Raw genomic sequence first — 26,262 nt, 5'->3', positions numbered from 1 at the left:
ATTCTTCGAGCTTCACTTTTGCGGAGTGAACTTTTCCCCTGCCCACCCACCCCTCCCGATGTCGAGATGGTCGCGTCCTTTGTTCGCTTCTCTGACGGAAATGTTCTCTGTTCGCCACTTTTATCGGGATCTGTCGCTCCCTCCGCTTTAAATAGCTCGCAGAAGAAATGCGAGGGTGTTCGTAGATAAATAAATAAATGTTCGGCCGCTATCAGCTTCCTGTGCGTGGTCCCCGAGGGTGCGTCACCGATAAGCAACACGAAGAAATGTTGCAAACCGGAAATGAGTCGCGAGTTCCTCGAACAACCCTCAAAAATGCGGGACTTCGATTTCGACCGATCGATCGGCATTAAAAGCGACTGTCCTTTGATGCGTCGCTTCCTTTGAAAACAATTCTCGAGGGAAGGAAGACTCTTTTTCCAGACGCAATTCGTCGCCTCGTATTTGCTAATTATTACGACGAGGGCACTGCCGGAGAAGGTCAAAATTTCTCTTTGATTTCTTGAAATTGATTTTTTTTCCCGTTTGTCATAAATAAGAAAAAACAGACTTGAAATGGTTTATTTTCTCATTACGACGCTATTGACGTAATTCTGTGTCAGATAGCAAACAATACGACCGTTTATTCGATAATAACCAAAAGAAACGCATGACAGGAAGTGACGCAAACACTCAGTTTCCGGAGAGACCAAAACAGTCGACATACTTTTTTTGGTTGTTGTTTGTAGTCAAGCTCCGTCCTGCTAAGGAGAATAAAAAACATTTCGAATCACAGAAACCTAATATTGATTAGAAAGATCTGATGAGCATCTGAACACCTTCTAGAACTTTTGATTTTTTTTTTTTTTTGAAACCTCGGGCCTCCAATAAACAGGGCGGTGGCTTCACCGAAGACGAAGATATTCTCCAGCGTACATGTTCACACTGGGATTTGAACTCACGGCTGTTCGGCGACCAAGTAGGCGAGCCAAATGATTATTAGGTCAATTACTTAAGTTGATTAAGTAAGAATATCATGCGAGTTTGTCAAAGTAGAATAAAGAAATAATCTGCTGTCTTCATGTGAAGCATTCCAATAGAGTACCTTCGCAGAGAAATGCAGAACTAACTTTTTCCAATCCCCACAAACACTGACAAATCTAATTGCAACGAGTTTTCAATTTCCTCATCCACAGAGAATTCCCCTCCTCCTCCTCACAAGAAACGTCACGCGCCATTGGGAATAAATTCAAGTTTTCGCTTAATCAGATGCTTAAAAAAAAAAAAAAACATTGTATATGACAATAGCAAAATTACGATTTCAAAGTTTATTTTTTTTCGTGTCGGGTTTCCCCTTTCTCCCCCGTCCCTTTTTTCTTCCCCGAATTTTTCACTCGGAAAATTCGAGTTTCCGGGTGAACCCCCCCCCCCCCCCACCTCCATATGAGACTAATGAACTAACCTTTAGTCGAAAGAGACCAGATAAAGGTTCCTCGCGTCATGGACGGGAATCGAACTCAGGTCTTTCCGACCAAAGAGCTTCTTCTCGAGCGACGGAGGCTCTCAAGGTTTATTGATAGACATAAATGATACAGAAAGCACATTAGCATCGTATGCATATACTGGATGAAATAATTAACATAGAAACGATTCCTCGTTTATTCCATTTGAATCGAGGATCCCCATCCAGGAGGTCTTTTTTATTTATTTTTTCTGAAAGTCTGCAGCAATCTTGAGCTGTCAACCCGATGAGCTACGAACAGTTCTCAGTTGTTTTCTAAACGCAGAAAGATTACTTTCTAATCAGAATTCGGAGTCAAAGCTGGTCAATATTTCCAGACTCAGTCATACAAATGATCTTCTTCTTTTCATTATTATTTCTACATGCAAGTGGCAACAGGAAGCGCGCTGTTCTCGTATTACCATATGAGAAGGGTTCATTCATATCCAGTGCGTATATTTAAAAAAAAAAAAAAAACTCTTACCGCAGAAAAGCTGTCAGCCGGACACCCCCCGCGGGAATTCGAGTTTTGTGTTTGGTTTGGAGACCGAATATCAAACTTCTTTCGGGTCTCCACAAGCAGAATGGCGATCTCCAGGCGATTGTGGGAGACGAATTTCGACTCCCACAACCTGTCGGTCGGAAAATCATTCGACCAACCACGTCAACGATGGATCGTCACTTCCTCTGCTTCTCGAAACTCGCAAGAACTCCTGAGCTTATTTCGGAAGAAGAAAGAGCGAGACGAGACGAGGCGGCAGATCGATTGGGGCCGTCGAGACTCGTCCCTGGAAACTACGAAGATTTTGTCGCTTCGTCATCCGATTTATATGAAATTTTGTCGCCATCTTCGTCGTGACATCTCTAGAAACAACTGCGTGGATGAGATTGCGGTCGAAGACGAGAAATAATTCGGAATCAAATAAAAAAATAAACAAACGTTTTGTTCTATTCCCTGTTGAAAAATTTGTCTGAAAATTTCTTTCTTATTTTTTTTTTCCGAGAAAATAAAAAGAAATCCCCCACTTACAGGAGTGTAGTATTTCGACAGCTTTCGAAATTGTCATTTTATTAGATATTTTGATACTATTCAGAATTATTATTATTAAAAAATCCAGGATCGGCTTGCAAATCAACAATTACTCTTTTTTTTATCAAAGAAATTTTTTAATTCGAAATAGCGATTTGTTTTGAAAGAGAACAGCGATCCTCATTCGAAAAATCTGAAGCGTCTTTTTGTTCCACGTGATCAGTTTTGCGAGGGGCTTTATGTGAATTCTCATCGTAAGCAAGAATGGTTAACGTTCAGCCCCAGTTAGGATCGTCTTCATCCGCTTCCTGACACGATCCCACACACCTTATTTAGTCCCCCCCCCCCCCATCCTTAATCCCACAGCCACTTCGACCCCCGCTTTCAACAACAAACGCAAGAAATTCTCGTTCGTGACGAAGTCCTTTGTGCCGTTCGACATGTTTGGTGTTGGGAAAGACGCAAACTGAGTCGATGACGTCACATGCATTCGACGAATCGAGACGAAGCGTAAAGGAAGAGCTCGTTGGGCAACAGAGGTAGGACGGCGTCGAGTTGTCTTCGGCATAATGACCGCCGATAATAGACTGCCGACAGAAGAAGCGTCTAAACCTAAAGAGGTGCGACGAATGCGGATCGCGGTCGAATTAAGCGAACGCAGATTTCGGTGTCGGAATAGTGCGTGAGGAACCTGCATATTGGTGGCGCTTATCTCGTCGCCGATCCACGTGTCAACAGCGTTCTCTGGGGTGAGAGTTCAAGTGGTGCACTCGAAGTTCGTCTCCTCGTTTGTTCGCACGGATTAATTGCGGTGAACTTCGCCTGTGCCGAAGGATATGTGACCCCCGCATCGGTGGAAGAACCCACGATGGCCGTCCACTTTCCAGGGATCCATTCGACCCTGCCACGGATGAAGAGACTCGCGAGGGTAAGTGTCTTCGACTAATTTCTCGCCAACGCGATTTAATCGAACTTTAATGTAATTACTTCGTGCTCGGAGTAGAGGGCGCCACGCGAACAACGGTTTCACGTGCTTCGCGATTTGCATTTAATTTCCCCTAAACTGGACAGAGACCGAAGGACGAACTCTTTCGTTTCTAGGCATTTACGAATTACGAGGCATCACGCAAGAGGAGGTTAAATTAAATGAAGCGAGACGGTCCCCATGCAAACCCTCATTTATCATGCCGACGTGTGCCATTTCGGGAGATTCTTCATAGTGAGATGGCAGTTATACGGACGATAACTGCCTTCCCATCAGATGGCGCTACGAACAGGTAGCCACGTCTCTCGATTTACCTTGTTTTAAGGAAATACTGACAGCTCTTTCACATCCACGTCAGAACATGCCATGAAGTTCTCCCCCCCCCCCCCTCTTCTCTGCATTCTCCCGCTGATATGCGAGCAACACAAAATGGCGAATTTCGGACGGTTGTGTGAGCGACCTTCCCGTGGAATGCAAATTCGAGCTTCGAACCCCTCGAGCACGTGAATCCTAAGGTCCAAGGGAACCTTGGATGACGTCACAGGTGGTACAAGTGCCGTACCGTTCTCGAGGTAGCGCAGGTGGTTGCAGCAGGTGTGCTCCTTCAAGGCCGTGCGGGTCTCCTTCCGCGTGGCAGATCGGAATGTTGCACGAGGCGATTGCGTGCCTTATTCGAGCGGTGCGCGTGGAGATGCCAGTCACGTGCTAGTCGACCACCCTTCCATCTATCACCGCGATGCCCACGGGATGGCCTCTACGTTCGCCGCACCAGTCGCTTCGCTACCGACGAGCGGGATAGCATGGGATGACACGATGACGGAGATCAAGTTGCTTATCACACTACTAAAATCACAAATACGGAAAGTTCCGGAAACCTTCCCCCTCCCCAATGTACGGAATGTGTGTTCCTTCTGTTTTAAAGGCCGATGAACCGGATGACGTCACACGATGCATCCAGCATTACGCTGGTGACGTCATCAAACCCGAGGAGATTTCGATCGAACACGAAACATCACATCGGTGTCAACCTGCAGTCGACGTCTGAAGTGCCCTTCTGAAATCTGTCGGTGCTAGTTCGACATCCTTCTCGTGCCGCTGAACGTCCGATTGCCGAGTGAGATAGCGAATTCCAGTTGCTGTCCATTTTTTCTCCCTCCTTGGTTGCTCATTAAAATGCACTTTTGTGGGAAATGAGTGCGTACTACGCCCTTTCCCCAAAATATCCCCCAAATGAATATCGCTTCAGATTTCTTCGTGTTTCCTCTGACGGGCAGGATTTCGTCGTAGGAGAAGATTTTTTTCTCGTCTTTCGAAAAAGGCACACCAACCGAAGAACACACTGTGGACAGACAAGGTCTCGACGAGCAGCCTTGGATAGAAACGAACCCCGCCTCAGTGGACGAAGAGCCAGAATGAAGCTAAGCGGCTTCGATTGAGCACTTCTTTCTTTCTTTCTCTCAGCGCGAAGGAAAATTTCGGTTGTGATGAGGAGAAGGCTTTCGGGATTCGGTTGTCGCTCTCCCCTGAGGATGGTGCGCCATCTGAGAGAGAGTGCGAGTTTTATCGTTTCTGTGCTTCTTATCTTCGGCGAAAGCCGTGAACGGGAGGGGCATCGAATCCCCTTCCTAGCGACAGCATCTCCCTCCCCCAGCTTGCAATGAAACCAACCGAAACGGAATCCCCCCCATCTCCACCGCCGCTTCGCCAACACACGTCCAACGATACTCGTTGCGGAAATGCAGCTGAAGGTGTCGCACATTTCGATCGGTCCCTTGTCTCACGCGCTTGCAGAAAGTCAGTCGAGGGGCGGGCGGCTTCACTTACCGTTCCTCCTCCGAAGGGCTCCCCACCCCACCCAACGCACACACTGAGAAGAGGAGGAGGCCGCATCCAGATGGAGCACTGGGTTTGTGCCAGCTTGGTCGATCGGTCAGTAATGCGTACGTTCGGTTCCGATTGAAACTTCCATTTCGTTGAGAGTGAAGTGAGGACAGGAAAAGTAATACTGCAAATGTAATACGATTACTGCACTCGTGGTAATGTAATGACTAACCGGTTAAAGAGAAGGTGTAATATTTCAGGGCAGAAAAGGAACCCCCACTAGAAAGAACGTGCAAGATGTGTGGAACCAGCAGATTACTGGAAAAAATATAAGCGACAGTCACGAGAAATCAAGTGACTTTATATCGAGCATCTTTTTACGCGAGAGCACGCGTCACATGCAACAAAATATTGAGAGATTGTATACGCTCAATAAAAAAAAAAAAAAAAAGCCAACATTCAACCCCCACGAGGTGGTCTGTCGATTTCTTTCTGGTCTGATGCTTGACTTTCTTTCATCAGGAACTCGACTGAAGCCGCTTGTTTCTACGAGCATTCAAGAGATTCACCGAAGATTTCTTTGTCTTAAGGACATGCGGTGTAGCTGCGATGATTCCTTTTGAAGTTCTTATCAAAGGTGGTATCAATCTTCAAAGTGTGGTATCCCCCTGTCGTGACGACCTTTTTCTGTCGTGTTCTAAATCTATCTAGTTTCAAGTCACTTTTATGAATAATACAACTAATTACGAAATGATCACCGATCCAAAAGTAGGGAAATTTATATTTATACTGCGCCACCCTATTCTTAGATTAGTCTATATAAATAGTAGGATCAGTTCTAAATTAAGTTAGCAGTCATCTCATTAGGCCAAATCATCTATTATCATTTTTACTTGGGTTTCCCGCACGATTCGAATATTTATGAACGGTGCAATAATAAGGAATTCAGGCAAGCACAATATTTAGATCAACAAAATAAAACATTTAATATATGACATGGTTAACAAATACAAGAACTCTATTTTGAAATGGAACTATACAATTAACTTAACACATCTTCTTAGGTCACTGATGCTAATTCAATGTTCTAACTTTCATATACTATTCAGAGTCTCAAAAACACAAATCTTCTTATCTCAAGTTAATATAACAATTTCACATTTTATTCAGTCTTCACAAATCTATCAGCTCAATGTTTATATTCACAGCAGGCAATAAACTACGTAAGCTATATTCCAAGCAAATATATTCCCGGACCTTGAGCATCGGAGATATATTACAGTTAATGCTAGAATAGAGAAACTTATACAACTACTCTTACCAGACAAATTCTTCAATACATCAAATTATTGAGAGAGCACTTATGAATTAACTTAATTAACATTAGCGGAACACACATAACAAATATTCTCCATAGTTTAAACTGTATTACTGTAAGTCGCACTTCACTATTCCAAACAACAGTAATTAGGTACTAATATCTTTTCCTGTTCACTTTTCTCCAAGTAACCATTATAACCTTTTCCTAGGGCAACATAGAATTTAATCGTAATCCAGATTAACTGGAACTAATCAGAATTTTCGCATAGACTGTCCAGTTTCCTTTTATCTGATTACGGCATCAACCTTTCTTCATAACAACAGCAGATTTCGCTTATAACATTAAACTTTATGTTTCACTACTTATAGGTTCACTTCCGAACACTATACTCATAAATTTCTGCCCTGAGGATTTTATAATCTTGGTTCCGCAAAATTCTCTCCTCACTCCTTAATAATAATTCTTCTCTTCCTTTCTATCTTATCTATGACCTCCCTCTTCTTTTTCCTTCTCCCTATCTCTCTATCTATCTATGACCTTCCCTCCCACCTTACGTTCGAACGCCACGCTCTACTCCACTCGTGGTTGTTTACGCGTGCGTCTCCATGACAACAGACTAAACGCAAACATTTCGCTAATGTAATGTATGGTCTATTATTACTTATGAGTGATTACATAACATTAAATATTTCACAAATAAAAACAACAGAATATTTAAGCTACTTCTTTAACTTTTTGATTACGTATACAGTTAAATATAAAATAACACTTTACGTTACACCATATATATTTAGTTATACAAGATTCTATACATTTTATTATTTTATAAGTTAATAATAGGTCAGGTTTTAAATAAATATTTAATTAGTAATTCTTAATCAAGGAATAATAAATAATTTTACATAAGCCATGATTAATATTTAATAAGCAATGTTAAATGTGAATGAAAAAAAAATAAATTACGTAACATAGCTTCATTCACAATTTAACACCCCGAATGGGCGATACCACGCTGCAGCGAACAATTTAGGGCAGTCGATAAGCTTCCTAAAAATACCGCTCGGACTGAAAAATTTTTAAGACTCCGCTAATTACGAATGTTTGTTCAAAATGGGATACGACACTTCAGGTTGCGATCGAGTAGTTGATTTATTTTTTATCATTTTCTTTAAATTAAATTTTTTTTCCCTACACTACAGTTTTGAATACCATTTGTCAATTTTATATAGGTATAAAATTGTAGTCCTAGTTTCTTCTGTTCTGCTATATTCTGATTTAGTTTGTTCCGAATCCATTTTAGGCTAATAGCACTCAGCCACTTATTCGCTTTCAAGGTGTTTCGGTGCGAGTCGTAGGCAGTCGATGATTTTTATCCCGCTGCTCGTGGGAGTAGAAAGGATGCGGTACTGGGCCAGGGACCCAGTGAAGTGGTATTTTATCAGTGAAAGACTTTTAATTGGATTATATTGATCAAGTGCATATAATAAACAACTATGTTATACCAACTAGTTTCACCAACAAAGGCTGTTGGCGTCTTCAGGGTACATAACTGATGTGAGGCACTAAAAAGTAAAAAACTGTTACAAACTAAAATCAACCAATTCCAATTATATTAAACAAAGAACAGAGCGCGTACAATACATGCATAGAGCGTGCATGATATCACTTGTTGATATTTAGGAACGTTCTATAGTTGGCACTGTAATTCAGTTCTGGCGAGTTGAAGGATCTGATAAGGATCTTCCAGATCACGGGCAAGATTAGTCCTTGGTTCCTGTTAAGGTTTTGTATACAGCAAGCAACTGTTGTGGCCTCTTTAAAAATTCGGGAGCGGAAGTCCTCCTCCATGCAAGGAATTGTGCTTCTATCCCACTCTATGGTATGGTTCGTTCTTGAGAAATGAAAAGCTAACCCCGATTTTTCTTCTCTGTTATTATCGACGTCACCTATATGTTCTTTTTGCCTCATTTCAAGGCTCCTTGAAGTTTGGCCGATGTAATTCAAACCGCACGATCAGGGTATGTTATCAACTTCAGCATATTTGGAGAAAGGATGGCTATCTTTTGGAGATCTTAAGAATTGTGTAATCGTTTCTGTGGGTTTAAAGGCCACTCTTATTTTATGTGATCTAAGGAGTCTTGCAATCTTATTGGAAACTGTCCCTAAGTATGGAATGACGATGGTAGAAATATAGCGCATGTCATCTCGTTGTCTTTGTCGGGGTTCAGAGAAAAGTATCTTGTGGACGAGTCTTCGAGGAAATCCATTCATGGTAAGGTTGTGGATACCAGGGATAGTTCTTCCTGGAGGTGTTGTTGATCTGTTGTAAGGAGAGAGGCACGGTTCTTCAACATGTGCACAATACTAAGTTTCTGAGAAATGTGGTGGCAGGAAGTGAAATGCAAATAACAGAGAAGAAAAATCGGGGTTAGCTTTTCATTTCTCAAGAACGAACCATACCATAGAGTGGGATAGAAGCACAATTCCTTGCATGGATGAGGACTTCCGCTCCCGAATTTTTAAGGAGGCCACAACAGTTGCCCGCTGTACACAAAACCTTAACAGGAACCAAGGACTAATCTTGCCCGTGATCTGGAAGACCCTTATCAGATCCTTCAACTCGCCAGAACTGAATTACAGTGCCAACTATAGAACGTTCCTAAATATCAACAAGTGATATCATGCACGCTCTATGCATGTATTGTACGCGCTCTGTTTAATACAATTGGAATCGGTTGATTATAGTTTGTAACCGTTTTTTACTTTTTAGTGCCTTACATCAGTTATGTACCCTGAAGATGCCGACAGCCTTAGTTGGTGAAACTAGTTGGTATAACTTAGTTGTTTATTATATGCACTTGATCAATATAATCCCATTAAAAGCCTTTGCAGAACTTTTTGGTCAAGAAAATTAAACGTTTTTTAACATTTTATCAGTGATTTAAGCTTCCACGCACTAATAACGACACGCGGCTACGAATGTGCCAAGGGCGTCTGAACCGCAACTACGCCACTATTACGGGGACTTGCAAAAGTACGCGGTTTAACGGATGGAGTCGTTCAGTTTTCTTCGCTTTGCTTCAAGTTTTAGATTTGGAGGAATTCGCCTTGCTTACCCGTGAAGATTATCGGCAGGCGAAATCGCCAACACGGCATGGCGACATCCGGTATGCTTCTCTCCATTCGTTCTTTTACATCTCTCATTGTCGATCACTCTGCTCCTTCCAGTACACGTCAGCATCATCTTTTCAGAGATTCAGGTCACGGGTCATTCCATGTTTCCCTTGGTCATCCCTGCCTCGCGTGTCCTCCAACTCGAAGCATCTTTTCAGGTGATCTTGAAGTATCGGTATTTCTTCTGTTCAATACTGTTCGTGTTTCTGCATTTCTGTTTTTGCTATTATCCTTAGGAATTTCATTTCTCCACTTTATTTATTTGTTGTTGTTATTATTATTTGCAGTTTTTATGAAGAATCCATGACTCACTTGCATAAAGTTAGAGAGTCCCTCATCGTCCTGTTAAGACTTTAAGCTCTTTTTCTTGGATGTTTTTGAACTTGGTTATGCTTGAAAATATTGCTGACGTCTCGGTAATCGCTTAGGAAGTTTGAACTTCGGATATCAATGCACTCGATGGTCGCGTCTCCTTTAAGTATGTGTGTGACTTGACTCGTTGGGTAGCAGTGCCTTTTTTTTTTTTTTTTTTTTAAGCGGTAACTAAATGAATCGGCGTCTTGACTTCGTTATGATTTTCTTCATTGCGTAACACGCATCGTGGTGTCTGCTACCATCGAGCAGGAATTCTTCACCCCCCACTTCTCGATATTGGCGAGACTAATCCGCAAACATTTCCGACCCTCGTTTGACGCTACAAACAATACCTACGGCGGCCTTCAACCTTCTCAGGAAACCTGAGAACAAAGCGCCGGAAAAAATAACGGAAACGAAGCTGCAAATAGCGCGCTGAAGATAAAAAGGAGGGCAGGCAGCGACATCTCCTCGCTAACCCTTCAGTAGCCCCTCTTTATGGCAAACATGCATCCCTTGACCGGCGACTTCCTCTTTCTCTCTTCAATCAGAATGAAGCAGTTCGTTCCGAGACATCGCTGATCTCACTCCAGTAAGTAGCAGTGAAGTCACGTGTTGCTTGCAGCTTCCTTCTTTCCCTCGGCTTTTGCTGCTGATCGGTTGAAAGGAAAGTTGGAGTCCCAGCACCCGAGAGATCTCGCTTCGAGATAGCCTTGGCAGTCCAGGGTCGTTTAGACCCCCCCCCCCCTCCTATTATCGCTTAAATTAATGTTTAGAATGCACAGCGCTGATAGTACAGGAAAGGGATGGCCGACTTGATCGAATTTTACCGCTATCTGAACCACGTATTCAAGGTGGCCTCCGCCTCGTTATCTAGGAAATTCAACTGCTTCTCTTAGTATTGCAGAATTTCCTAGGAATAAACGTTTAAAGCGAGTAAACACCCCGATTATGGCGTTGCAGTTTCTTGCAGGGTCATCTCTCTCTCGATTCTCCGAAATTGATAATTAAATTTTGCGATGACAATTTGACCTTCTTACGGAGTTTGGGTGGACTCCGTAAGAATATTATTTTTACTATGAAGTGAATGTTTGGATTTTCGAGCATTTTCCCATTCGGTTCGTCAAAGGACACTCAAAAGAAGGGGGTTTAGCGTTTGCAGAGGACCACACGCCCGGCAAAGAGGATCCGTCTACGATTGATTGCATCTTACTGTAAGCTGTCCTCCAGGTCTCGATAGGCAGCGTCGTAATTTACCAAAGCTGTCACTCATTCCTCGGTTTCGGCAACGGATGACGTTATTAAATATCTGCTGCCTGTTCTCGTTTAAGTTGCGAGAAGGTCACAACCTTTCAGCGAATCTGCTTTCTGCCGTGAGTAACCACGAGTGCGGCTGCCCCTTGGACACCGTGATGGCAGAGTTAGGACATCCTCGCCACCCTGTGATTACTCGAGGGAGGGAAAGAGAAAACACGTGACTGAAATGATCTCTCCGCAAGAGACGTGTGAAGGTCCCTTAATAAATATTCTCCCAACGAAAAGCCGCTGCAATCGCAATGCCGACCACCCTCCAAATAGCTTCAACACGCGAGCTTTGGAAACTCAACGGCCGAAAACCATTTCGTATAAAAGGACTGCGGTGGCACTTTGACGGAGGTCTTCTCTTGTGAAACAGATCCTCGGCAGAATGCGACCCCTTCTCGCTACCCTCGAAGAAGTCGACTGACCTTTTTTGGATGATTTTTTATGTGAATCCCTCACACAAAAAGGTTGCGAACGCGTAGAGCATTCGTCTTAATATCGACTAAGGATTTCATAATCCGTGACATAATCCAGTTCTGCGACAACCCATAAAATCCCCCCCCCCCACTACTTCAGGCCCCGGTAATTGATCAAATGAATTCTCGTCTTCTCCCTTCTCGCCGATGACCCTAATCCACGAGGATCGTTGGCGCACAAAAGGTGATTTTGTTGAGCGTCCACATTACTGGTCATCGTCGAGGAAAACATTGCGCGCGTTCAGCAGAAACACAAAACAGGGTCGCGTATGTCGTCATTGAGTTCAAAATATTTTCCGAATGTCGGAACAAATTCGCGATTTTGTTTCAAATATTCGATTCTGGAGACGCTAATTCCAGCGAAACGATTTGCTGCTGAACTCAATTGAAACATGAGCGGATCGCATCTCGGTGGCCGCTGTTCCACGCTGCTTTCACTGGCTCAGGAATAAAGTGAGTCTGCGTACTTTGTTGTCCGACTTGATGCGGTAGTTCTTAAGCAGCAGCGTGTGCATTTATTTATTTATTTTAAAAAGAAGAAAAAATTGGTAATAGTTTAAGCTGGAAACCGCATATCACCGATGACGTAAATAAAGTAAGGATTTTGTTAAACAGACTTTACTACTTGAAAAGATTCTTAAATTTAAATATGCTAAAAATATTATATCCTGCCTGGATTCAAAGCACACTACAATCTGGTATATTAAGTTGGGGAGGAATTTATCGCACTACTCGGAAACCTTTAGTCTCGACTCAGAATAAAGTAATTAAAATCTTAACTAGAAACAAATATAAGATTCTGCAATGTGTAATAAATACACCACACTAAACATACGGCCCCTTAGATATTTATACGTCTATAGGGTACTATTATTCATCAAAAACGACAACGAATACGTAAATATCAAACGAGATACTTTCCACAGTAGACATCAGGGCCTAAAATATTTAGTTCCGAAAGCAAATAAAGAAGCAACACACAAATATTATACTTATTTAGCGCCAGAAGTATTCAACACACTACCTTTAACAATGAAATGAAACAAACAAATACAAAACTCTAATCAAAGGGTATTTATTTTCCCACAGAAATGAGGAAGCCCTGTTCAAAATAATTGTATAAATTTTTGGTTTTTAGCATATTTGTATTCAAAGATCCAGTCTCGTGTGTAAAACGTAAAATTTAAATGCTATTTAACTGCTTTGTTTTATTTTGTTCCTAATTAATTGTTATGCGACTTTCTCTGTATGATGAAATTTTATTTTATTTGCGATTTTATTATGCAATTATATAATAATAATAATAATATGTAATATGTATATTATATGAATGCTCGTACATATGTGTATATAATGAAAATGCATTACATACATCTTTGTAACTTATATGCATATCGTAACCTGGATGAGCTGTTCTCTTAGGTTACACATAGGATTGTTCAACATTTTGTACTTTATAGGAAAATTACAAATAAAGAAGAAGAAGAAAACACTTATATAGAGTTTTCTTCTTCTTATAGTCGGCGATTCTCTTTTGTGGGATTTGACAAAGCGCATCGTGCGATTTCAGTAAAAAAAAATAACAAAAAAACTTTGTTTGGTTACGAGCTTAAATTAAGAAACGCGGATTGTATTACACTTTGCGAACTTGTTAGGATTCGTTTTCTCCTTGCTTTGAAGCCTACTTTCAATCCCTTCAGGCGTTTTTTCAATGCTTGATCTCATGATCACGTAGCCATCTGTAAAAAAAATCCTTCTAAAAAAGGGATTCTAAAATATCGAAAGCTTTTATGCATGCGTCATTTAATTACAAGCACACACACACACACACACACACACACACACACACACACACACACACACACACACACACACACACACACACAGGGGAGGGGGGTTCTTCGATCACATTTCCAGAATGCAAAAATGTTATTTTCCTATTTCATTAATTGAAGCGCCACCTGTGAAACGCCAGGAAAACTGATTTGCTTTCAGATCAAACGCTCGCGTCGCAAACTAAACCCACTGTCGCAAGGAAATCCCCACCCACATCTGCGCCACCTTTCTACTCAAAGCAGTTCAATTTCCTGAACTTCGAAGACGTTCAAGCTGCAGTGCAGCCACCTGTCGGCCACGACGGCGTGGGTTAAATAAGCTGGTGACATTTTGGGAAAGAGACCTTGTTGTCTTCAAGGGGTCCTTCACTACGGGGGTGCTGTTGCCAGATGACGTGTAGAATTTTCTTCGGCCGACTTTTTTTTTCGCTTTTCCCGAAACACCCACGATCGACTTCGACTTGAGCGAACCTTCTTCTCCCCCCCCCCCCCCGTCCCATCCCGCTACAAGTAATGTCACGAGAACGCAAGGCGTGACCCAGTTGCGTCTGGATCCCTCCACCCTCCGGAAAAATAAGTCGCGTCTGCAAACATCCACCCACCTGATAACGTACGTTATGGGGACCGGAAGACCCCCCCCTCGAGTGCGTGTTGAACTTTGGGCGTATTTCCATTTTCACCTTTGAACCGGCGGCCTCCTCTCGAAAGGAACGCGAGTAGACAACGCGCTCTGCAACGGGACGAACCCTGTGGGGAATGAGTTTTCTTTTCTCTGTAAAAGTGTCTTTGACTTGCTGAGCATGCGCAGAGGCGGCTCTCACTTCACAGTTTATCTGGAAATGCTTGTCGGGTTAAAAACAAAATGAGTGTTTGTGTGCTTTCGGAGCAGCGCAAGCTTCGCTGCAGACCCGTTTTGCAAGTGAGTTTAATAACAGAAAAGGTGTCGTTTCCCCCCCCCCCTCTACCCTGGCTTATTCTAGTAAAATGTACCATTAGCAGGGCGATGTTCTTGTGGCAGGGTGGGCGTTGTTTCCAGCGCAAGGTCTCGAAGGTTAAGCGAGCGGTTGGCAAACAGAGCGAAAGCGTCGAGCATTGTGTGCACTCGCGAATGTGTCATCACATGCCGGGGCACTTTGGGGTTGCCATGGTGACGTCCCCCTCCTATCTCGAAACTGCGCACGTCTGCGAACAGATTCTTGCTAAGAATAGTTTCTGAGGAAACGATGTACCCTTAAAACGATGCCGTTACACACCCTGATCGGGGGTCAAGGTCACTCGTTCCTACAATTTTCTGCTTCCCGAACGGGACTGTGAAAAAAAAAAAAAAATCTCCTCCTCCTAGAGGGAGAGCTCCGTTTTTGCCCAAATCTTGTTGTTTGCTATTTTATTCCGATTCAGTTTTCTGTTCAACGGAAGGGGTGTTGGGGAACTTCCCCAGCATTTACATATAAGCGGTCACCCAAAAAAGATCGACAGACTTCCGTTCTGCTTCCACAGGAGTCGACGAGGACTGCGGAGAATTTGGACAACGAATGAGGCTCTAAACTATTTGAAATGCAATTTACTGGCAGCTCCGGACGGTATCTGCCGAGAATGACGATTCCAAGTCCAACAATTTGTCCTTTCACTAGGGATGCCGAATTCCAGTTAAGTTATGAATTTGTTCTCCTTACACAGAAAACAATAAAAGAAATTCGAATCTTTTTTTATGTGTTAGCAGCAAGCTAACACGAATTCAAATCCCGTCTGAAACGCGAAGAATCTTTGAGTTATCAACTTCAGGTGAATTAGCCGGTCTAATTCGGGAGATTCTCTCAGAAGCGCATTCTTCCTTGTTCGGACCGGCTAAGGGAGCACAAACGCACGAGAATTCACGCGTAAAATTGGGGGTCACCTCATCCCGAAACCTTTTTTTACAAAACCACTCCGAATAGGTTGTGTGCCTCCACGGATGATGCATACTCGTGTATACAAACCGTTGATTTTATTTATTTATTTTAAGTAGGAAGGGAGTTCTCTGATGCTGCAGTTGGAGAAAAAGCGAATTAGGAAATTGCCCGACAAGCGCTCTTTAAGAAGGCGCCCAACCTTCCGTTTGACTTTATGCGATCCCAAACCAACCCACCTACCCCTTCACAGTCGACGGGAGTGACGATCACACGAGAAAGCAGAACTCGAGGGTGTTTGACCAGAAACGCAGTTGCCAAAACAACGCAGCGTTCGCCGTTTGCTTTTCAAACGCCTGGATTCGAATCCCGTCCAGGAGAAAAGTTACTAAAGGCGTTTTAGGCGAAGGTAAGCTCTCCTAAGGGGTTCTCAGAGTTACAAAACAGACAATCCACTCAAGTTTCCATTCTGTTCGCGTTCACTCGGCAGCCATAACAAACCGAACGAAACCAACCAGGAAAAGGTGAGTGACGTCATTGTCCTTCCAAAATTCCTCGATTTCTCCGTTCGGTGTTGGTTTTCTCTTTCTGCTCCCGTTGGCTTGCTTGGCGATGAGTCTTTCTCTCCTTTTCATTCTCTTAGAGCTGCAAACACATGCTAGATGAAAAATGTCATTCGTGACACGAGAAGATTAATCCCCCCCCCCTCCGTATCTATGTGCCCTCAAAGTTGCTCATTCCCCAGTCAGCAGACCTAAGGGATCGCGGTTTAAATGCCACCACTTCGCATCCGGCCTGGTTGGCCGAGTGGTTAGCGTGTCCGCTCTCCAGCCAAGAGGCCTTGGGTTCGAATCCCCCCCCCCCCGGGCATGGATGTTTGTGATTGTCCTACAAACTTTGTGTGGAAAGGGAATCTGCGACCGCCACTTCTTCTAGCAGAAGACATCGTTGCCAAGACCATGTACGGCAGTGACCATACGGACGTCAAATGTGAAAATTTTTAAATTTACTCCGCATCACCCCCACTGAATAGAGAGAACCCCTTCTGTCGTCTCCTCTTCCATTTCTCTCCGCGCATTCTTTGTTTCTCGGCGCGCCCATCTCTGCCTGGTGACGTCATTTTATTTGTACGTCGCTTCATTCCGCGTTTCTTCCCCTCCCCCTTTCGTGCCCGAGTTATTTCTGTCGCGTGCACTCCCAGTGCCCTGTTGCGGACACCGCAGACCTGATGGGTGGCACGCAAATGACTCACGCTAGTGATGGCTTTTTCTGCTAAAACTGCGCAGTCTCGCGTGCGACATTTCTTTCTTCGGTTGTTTCGGAAAAGGCGAAACCATTTCCCGACTCTTGTCATTGCCATGGTGACAGCAGAGGTCTCGCTCACTGCAGTCGCACTCGCCTCCAACTATTCTGTTGGATCAGGGGTGGGGTGGGGGGAGTTCTGCAGTATGACGTACACCAAACGTTCTTCGCACTTGAAAATAATCTCAGGTTGCTATGGTAACAGGTGGCCAGGTCTCTTCATGCTCCGAAACTGAACAGCTGCTGCTGATCTGTCCTCGGAACACGTGCACTTCTTCCACCCTCCCTTCCAGCGCATCGTTGAGGGAAACTTGTCGAATCACTCGGAGTTCGTGCACAGCTTTCTCCATCTATCTATCCATCCCTCATCAGTGGACTCAGAGCAGAAAAAGAAAGAAAGAACGAAATTCGTCTTCTCGCATCTTCTTCTGGGTGAAACGCTCTCATTTCGGTCAATGTTCGTTTGCACGGCGGCGAAATATGCCGTACTCAACGTCGCAATTGTCTTCCAAATTCTTCTCTCCAGACATCTGCAGAGTCAACGGAGCGACATCTTCAGACTAAAAAAGTTTGCACAACTTGATTCTGAGCTGATTAAAGTTGGAGTTTCTTAGCTGGAGTACTTGACACGTGCTCTCCAGGGAAGGGTCGCCCCCTTCCCGAATCTAACGAAGACTGCGTTGAATTAATTAAAACTGCTCTTCGAGGGTGTTGTGATCCTCCTATAAAGAAAGGAAGACGAATTTCCATTTCGAAAAACTCTTCCGAGAAAGAATTCCAAGTCACGTCGCAACACGGAGAGTCCGACGGCAACGAGAATCCGAATTTTAATTTGGAAAGGACGAAGAGGACCTTCGATGTCGAATTAACCATCGACCGAAGCATTTCAAGATGTCCGACTGAGTAAGTGGCGCCCTAAAATTCAGGCTCGGGATCCAAAAATAGATTTCTGGAAGGGGATGAGACGAGACCCCCCCCAATTAAATGTTTGTTTGCTTGGATCGACTTCGTTTCTCGTTGCCGCAGTAGAAGACGATTTCTTCGCCAGAGCTTCAACTGCTTCTGATCCCCCCTCAGTCAGCACTTTGCAGGCTCGAAGGGCTGGGTCTCCCACTCTTCCCACTGATGGACCGTAACCGGAAGGGTGGTTCCCCTAAACACGCTAGTGGCTGTCGTGTTGCGTGTGTGTGGCAGAATTTACTGTGTTGAGGTAGCACTATAGCACAGCACGTGCATTAGCGAGACCTCGAAGATTTTTTACAAGTCTTCGTTGCGAATGAAAGTTTAAAAAGGACATCGCTTAGAGGCTTCCAACTCTCGCAAAGTCCCCCTAAGAGAGTTCATTTACTTTCTGTACAAAATTCCGCAGCGAACAAACTTCAAATTACCTTCAGTGAATTTCGAGCTGGTTTACATAAAACGAGTCAACCGCACTGCAGACTAAAAAGAAATGAAAACCTGAGAGCATCCGAAGCTGGAAACTGAAGATTAGAGAAGTTTGCAACAAGACACGATTCATGCTGTCTAGAGTTGGTGTTCTGTAAAAGAAAAGAAAACTAAACAAGAGCATCGAGTGATCACTTTGCAGACGTTCATCACCCAGTTGGAGGTCTGCAGTAACAGACGTGACAAGATTTGACTTGGAAACAAAGATAGATGAAATAGAGGCAAAAGATATGAATTGATTTCGTTGTTTCCTGTGGCCATGGGATTAGATAGAATACCAGTTCGAGTATTACGAGAATGTGCTGAAGAATTGGTAGCTTCTTTGACCACATCTTTTAATGTCTCAGCTCTGCGTGGGTTCCGAAGGAGTACAAATAGCTCTTTTTCGTAAAGGGAAAATATTCGATTGTTCATTGATGATGTAGAGAGCTTGCAGGATGACTTAAATAGACTGGAAGTATGGACAAAGGAGAACGGCTGTCTGTTTGATATGACACAGTATAAGGTTACGCATTTTGGGAGGAAAAGACTAGCTGAATTGAGGGAACTGGACCGAAAGAAATTAATGGGATGTAAGGTGTTGGTGGACGTTAAAGCTCATAAAATGGCTCAGGAGAGCCTGATTACTGAAAAGCAGAAATAAGGCTTTGATGGGACCCATCTGAACTATTGCGCACCGATCTGGTCAGGTGGGGTTCTCGAAGATCTGAAAGAGGCGGAGAAGATGGGAATGCGAGCGACAAAGATGGTGGTAGTTCTGTGAAATCCCCTTATGATCGAAGATTTATGAATTAAGAAATGGGTTGATTGGCGAAAAAGGGGGAGAAACTTTGAGATGAGGAGATTTTTCAGTACGTGACTAGCATGGGGAGGACTAAGGTTCATCCGTGGAAATTAAGAGGCGTGTGAGGACTAAATTTTTGCCACGGGGGTGCTGATTGATTAGAATCGGTTGTTAGAGTAAGTTGCGAGTCGATGAATGAGTTCAAAGCGAAGTATGAACGAAGTTGCGCAAATGATGGGTGAAATGTTAGCCGCGGTGAGGCAGACTCCATGCAGATGCCCACATAATGTAATAAGCATGAACGTTATATTTCGCGTGAATGCAAACCGTTATAACTCGAGTACGGCAATCTGAGCCCGGAAAGAACTTCACGCTACCTCTGATTTCATCGAAGAAACCCGAGATGTCTGCCTTTTCACCCGAAAAACTCAAAGCAGAAAGGTGGCGTCCCAACAGAAGACCCGAAACCCGTAAATTTCCCCTTTTACATCATCGCTACGGTGCCCGTGATTATAAATTTCCAAAAGATTAGTCTAAGGAGGAGAGCGGATTTGTTCAAAGGGAACAGTGCACGCTGTACACCATTCGAACAAAGCGGTTACGGCAAATAAATAAATAAATAAAATAAGAATTGCAGAACTCTTTAAAAGAGAGCGAGCTTCCCCACCGCAAAAAATAAGAAGAAATAAATAAACCGGGCTATACATATACACGAAAAGGTGCAACACATGATTTATTGGGCCATCTGGGGGGGGGGGGGGAGGGAACAGAAGGGGAACACATTCTTCAAACCACTAAACAAAGTTTCTAACCCCCCCCCCCCCAATAGTTCGGACGGACGGGACAAAGGAAAAATGGATGCGGTCTGGGCAACCAACCAAAATGGGGATTAGCACGACCCGCTTTCGATGAAGAGGTCTTCATCAGGTGGACAGAAGAGCCGACTTCCTGCACACGACGACGAATTCCTCCGGCTTCGTGCACGAGGCTGTCGTCGTTCTCGTTCTGTTTTCTCTTTCACGTGCATTCGACCAGCAAATCTTTGCTTATAAATCTTGACTTCGTTTTTTTTGCATTATTTGTTTCGAGGGTGGTCCCCGTGGTTATTTTTCCAAATGAACAAACCCACTTCTACGGCAACGTCACTCCCCAATGAAGCGGAAGAAGTATTTTGTCCATTTTAATTTAAGGAAGGGCCCAAACGCAAAATCCTCCGCATCGTTGGAAGGAGTGTGCAGTGAAGATCTGGTATCGTAAGGAGAGACGGACAAGTTTCCCCTCTGTGGTTTTTCACCCCGGCCAAAAGAACAAAAACGGAATGTCCTTTCGGCTCATCGCCTTCTTTTTTTTTTTTTAGATGCTTTTTATTGTAAGCTTCCTATAATAATACAAAATTTTGAACGATGATATGTGTAACCTAAGAGCAACACTCGTCCAGGTTACGATATGCATGAAGTTACAGAAATTTATGTAATGCATTTCGAGTATCATTATGTACATCCATATAATATACGAGGGCTGTTTAATAAGTAATAATTTTACTGTGGCGAAACCACTCATCACAATATTAATTTCTGCGGAATAAAGAATGTATGTTGCTGTCTGTATTAACAAAAGAGGTTGATAGATGACGTATACGGGTTGATGTGCCAGAGTGTCACGTGACTAAACGCAAGCTTGTTTCGGCGCGCCTACGAGCTGCGACCAGTCGTCGAAATGGAAGCGTCTTTGGAACAGCGTTATGCGATTAAATTTTGTGTGCGTTTGCAAAAATCGGCATCGGACACTTTTAACACGATACGCGAAGCTTTCCACGATGAAGCAATGTCGAGGGCAAGTGTTTTTCGCTGGCATAAAACTTTTAAGGAAGGAAGGCAAAATGCGGAAGACCTTCAACGTCCATCACAGAGACAATGATCAACACAGCAGCGATTATCATCAAGGAGGATCGCAGAATTACAGTACGCCAGCTGCATGTTGTCCTGAATATTTCTGTGGGAAGTGTTCACTCAATCATACATATTATTATATACATAATAAAATATTACGTACCTATTATTATAATATAATAAAATGAGAGGAAACATGCTGATATGTACAGAGAAAGTCATGCATTAGGAACAAAATGAAACAAAGTAGTAAAATAGCATTTATTTATTTATTATTATTATTTTTTTATTTTTCATTTTACATTAGGGTCATAAAACTAACAATCAAAATAGGCACGGACTTGCCTTTTATAAAAATGGAACTCATTTTAATGCGATACTTGAGCTTATCGTCTTTTGCAGAGTTGAACAATATCAGGTGTAATATGTGATATACTTACCATCATCTCTGACTATATTAGTAAGTCTTTCACGCTTTTTTAGGTTTTATATTGGTTAATATTAAGAGAATGAGCTCACATAAATATGATGCCGAAAACTGTAACAAAATTTTCAGTGACCTTGCAGAGAGAGGAGCTGGGTATTCGGCTTGGACAAAATCAAAATTTGCTCGAGAGTTATTTCCGGGAATTTCACTTTTAGAGTGCGATCCGTTGACAAGGTCAATAATTCTTCTTCTTTTTGAAACGAAAATTCGCAACTCGATGTGTTGCACTCGGAACTGTGTCATGTGATTTCTTTCACCGGTGGAACACCTGCAACCAGTTCGCGGAACAAAAGTGTTCCGGGGAACACCGGTTAAGAACCACAGCTTCAGACTCATGTCTACTAAGGAAAGCATCTCGTTTGATATTTACGTATTCGTTGTCGTTTTTGATGAATAACAGTACCCTATACGCGTATAAATATCTAAGGGGTAGTATGTTTAGTGTGGTGTATTTATTACACGTTGTAGGTATCCTTGTATTTGTTTCTAGTTAAGATTTTAATTATTTCATTCAGAGTCGAGACTAAAGGTTTCCGAGTAGTGCGATAAATTCCTCCCCCACTTAATATACCAGATTGTAGTGCGCTTTGAATCCAGGCAGATTATAATATTTTTAACACATTTAAATTTAAGAATCTTTTTTTAGGAAGTAAAGTCTGTTTAACAAAATCCTTACTTTATTTACGTCATCGGTGATATGCGGTTTCCAGCTTAAATGCATATCGTAACCTGGATGAGCTGTTGCTCTTAGGTTACACATAGGATTGTTCAACATTTTGTACTTTTATAGGAAGATTATAAATTAAAAAAAAAAACTATTAGTTTTTAATCCCAAGTAAGTTATTACATTGTCTTTCTTTTTCCTCACAGTTGCAATTTGAATTTGTCCTGCAAATCCTAATCCTGTGGCCTCCTCTCTTTGAGAGGATGGATTGCAACTGATTACTAGGAAGTAATAATCAGTTGCAATCCAACTTGCAGATGACGCAAGGTGGTTTCCCGTTGCCTGCCTAGCCATAAGTATTTTATGACTGTAGTCGTGTATGTGTTCACGGGACCTGTTTGCCCGTTTTGAAGGATAAAAAACCGGGAGAAAAAATCCCATCGACTTCCGTATGAGACCGGTTATCTCACCTTTAGTCGAAAGAGACGAGATAAAGGTTCCTCATGTCATGGACGGGAATCGAACCCAGTTCTTTCCGACTGAGCTACGGAGGCTCATCTGCAATTCCAATCGTGCAAAATTAATTGTGCAGTGAAGTTCATTTTTCCAGTTGTATTTCGCAAGTTGAAATTAATTTACGTATTTAGTTTCTGAGACATTCAGACTGAGTTTGTTTGACTGGAACCAATTTGTTACTTTCAAAAGATCAGCATTCACGATGGCTTGCATTTGTTCGGCTGCGTCTGTAGAGAAAAACTAGTACTGCATCATCTGCAAAAGTATTTATTTTACTGCTTAGTTTAAGATTGCAGAAGTCATTGATATAAATATTAAACAAAATTGGTCCCAAGACAGATTCTTGTGGTACACCGCAGTCTACTATTTTGGAGCTGTTATAGCTGTTGTTTATTTTTACAATTTGTTATCTGGCATTTAAGTAGTTTTCGAACCAGTTTCAGGGCAGTACCTCGTATTCCTATGACTTCTGATTTTTTTATTAAAATTTCATGTGCTACAGAGTCAAAAGCTTTGTGTATAACTAGAAATACTGCCAATGTTAGTTTATATTCGTCAAGGGAGGTGTAAGCTGTGTTTGTGAAGTTCAGTAAAGCATGTTCTGTGCTAAACGTTTGTCTGAACCAAAATTGATTCTTTGAAAATGAGTTGTTTTTGTCCAAAAATTCCACAAGTCCGATTTTTACCAATTTCTTCACTTCGACAATGGGGGGGGGGGGGGGTGGGGGGGGGGGGGGGTGGGGGGGGGGGGGGGTGGGGGGGGGGGGGGGTGGGGGGGGGGGGGGGTGGGGGGGGGGGGGGGTGGGGGGGGGGGGGGGTGGGGGGGGGGGGGGGTGGGGGGGGGGGGGGGTGGGGGGGGGGGGGGGTGGGGGGGGGGGGGGGTGGGGGGGGGGGGGGGTGGGGGGGGGGGGGGGTGGGGGGGGGGGGGGGTGGGGGGGGGGGGGGGTGGGGGGGGGGGGGGGTGGGGGGGGGGGGGGGTGGGGGGGGGGGGGGGTGGGGGGGGGGGGGGGTGGGGGGGGGGGGGGGTGGGGGGGGGGGGGGGTGGGGGGGGGGGGGGGTGGGGGGGGGGGGGGGTGGGGGGGGGGGGGGGTGGGGGGGGGGGGGGGTGGGGGGGGGGGGGGGTGGGGGGGGGGGGGGGTGGGGGGGGGGGGGGGTGGGGGGGGGGGGGGGTGGGGGGGGGGGGGGGTGGGGGGGGGGGGGGGTGGGAAGCGTGCAATTTACATTCCAAGTCATGGCAGTGACGCTCACGCCAGAGCGTGCATTCCTTCTGCAGACACATCGTTCAGATTCCAACCCGATTTCCGCCACATTCGAAATATCGATGTCTGCGGATTAGGAAAAAAATCGACCGATCGTCCTTTCGTACGAGTTGTTTGAAGGTCACACGACTGGATCGAAAATGAGGAGGAGAAAGCGAAATGCCATCGGTTTGCTGCCGAGTTAACAAAACTTTTAATTGCGGAGGCCGCTCTGAATTGCGGGACGTTCTTTTAAAGCACGAGATCCACCAATGAGAAGTCGCAAGGCTTACAAGCGCATCAATGTTGCACGTGAGCAAGAGAATAGAATTTGTTGACGTGTTTGGTGAACTCCTCAAAGTGGTTGTAGTGTTTGGGTTGCTTGGTTCACGCGGCTGCGATCTATCGGCGCAAGGAGAGCAGAGATCCATTACAGAGGCGACAGTAGCACCAGGATGAGAGTCTCTGGGGGAAGACAGTGTAAGAGTGTCGCCTTCAAGGACAAGAAGTGGATGGAATGAGAGAATAGGAAGGGAAGTTTGATGCCACACAACAAATGTTGATTGGCGTGTTGTTACAGTCTGGAGAATGATAAGGAATGATGGAGGCCACTTCAGCAGAACGCGGCCATGGAAATATCCGTAGAAAGACGGGAACTGGGGTGAATCCGTGAGAGAGAGAGAGAGAGCATCGGCTTAGTTTCGCGACCATTGCGAAGAAACGTCTCAAGGGGGGGAGAGGAAGAGTTTGGAGGATGAAGAATCTGTCGCTTAGACGTGTTTCTGCCGGATAAGACAGAAGCGTGAATCGTCCAAAAGAAAAAATCTTGAGAGATCTGGGGATGATGAAGAGTCAAAAGAGAAGCGAGATCTCTTTTGCCAGAAATAAGACAGGACTGCGTTTTGGTAGACTGAAGTTCAGCAGCTCACCTTTGTCTAATCGCAGTTAAGGCACTGAGTGCCTGCCCAATCATGAGAAAGTTTGCTAAACGAGGAACTGATTGTACTGATGGCGAGGAGTAAAGGTCGTTTATTTAAAGGAGGAAGAAATCACTGGCGGAGAACTCCAAAGAGAGAAAGACCTCAGCCGTGGCAAATAGCGAATGAGCAGACAGGAATCTGGAAATCCATTTTTGAAAGGCGAACGAAGGTTAAAGGGAAGACAAGCCGTAAGATGGAAGCGCGATCGGGCATCTATAGCAAGCCCGATCCCATGCCTTAGAAATGCCAACAACACACGTAACTTTCTCTGAACTTGGCTTGTATTCGAAGATTGGGCCTGGGGGCTTCGAGATGTGCCAACCAGCTATGACGATGGTTGGCTGGCTGACTTTAAAGGTTTATTTGGAATGGGCCGAATGGGCCAGATCCTTCGCAGAGGAGCTGCCAGTCGAGTGGGAAAGAAAGCGTGAGATACGTGTTAAACCAGATCCGTGCAGCGTGACTGCGTCCTTTTTACTGTTTTCATCTGTATTGAGTGTGATGAGGGTCGGAGATCAAATTCAAAGCCATTGCTTTGGAGGTCAAACATGGCCGGAGGCCGCTTGATGCCTCCAACAGGCACGATCGCGTGTTTCACCGGGCAGTGAAAATCATTTACCATCTAGAGATCGGGTTGGAATATCTTTCATTTAGATACCTTTTGCTGTAGCGATATTCGCCAGATTTGCTTGATCGCTGTTTGTGGAAATAACACGAGGTTGGCTCGACTTGTATCGCCAATCTCTTGCCCTTTTCGTAGCCCCAACAGCAGGAACACTAATTATTAATAATAACGTGAGAACCATTGCAGCTTCTGAATTGCAAGCAACCAACCACTGTGTTTGCTCACTTTGTTTCTTTCACACGAGATTTTTTTTTTATTTTAAGAGCTGTGCAATGCAAACGATGCAACATCAAAGATGCGCTGATTGTGAACGAAATGAATACCCAGGAATGTTCGACGGCTACTTTCAGCCAGCGCTCAGAATTTTATTTGTTCGCGCTGCTGTTTTCCTGCAGCGGCTAATTTTTTTTTTTTTTTTTTAAATTCGGATTTCTTTAATTGGTGTGGGAATATTTTAAGACCATTCTAAATAGTCAACTTCAGGAACTCCTAATGAGCGACTTTATTTGATTGAATTTATTATTCCTGAAGACTTTTAGCTGCACGAGCATCTCCTGTTAGATCGTTCTGCTTTTTTCTTCTTTGCTTATTTTGGTCCCCTTTTCAACGTCTTCCCGGATTTTGGTGTAATTTCTACGTTTAGAATCCTTTGACAAATGAAGAACCA

At 43.9% G+C, this 26,262-nt stretch overlaps 1 protein-coding gene across 1 annotated transcript in view; it reads left to right on the top strand.

Annotated features, from left to right (window-relative positions):
• Positions 1–3,064: 3,064 nt before the first annotated feature.
• Positions 3,065–26,262, top strand: part of LOC150103659 (breast cancer anti-estrogen resistance protein 1-like) — a 91,966-nt gene continuing 68,768 nt past the window's right edge. Inside the window, exon 1 of the mRNA XM_090398378.1 lies at positions 3,065–3,438. Within this exon, the coding sequence (XP_090254504.1) occupies positions 3,379–3,438 (60 nt within the window). The 5' untranslated portion in view covers positions 3,065–3,378. The remainder of the gene's footprint in view (positions 3,439–26,262) is intronic.

Source organism: Typopeltis vanoorti, chromosome 9 (assembly GCF_054136105.1).
Source record: "Typopeltis vanoorti isolate ZY-2024b chromosome 9, IOZ_Tvanoo_1.0, whole genome shotgun sequence".
NCBI lineage: Eukaryota > Metazoa > Arthropoda > Arachnida > Uropygi > Thelyphonidae > Typopeltis > Typopeltis vanoorti.
The sequence above is the reverse complement of the archived record's forward strand: the minus strand, read 5'-3'. Positions and strand labels throughout refer to the sequence as shown.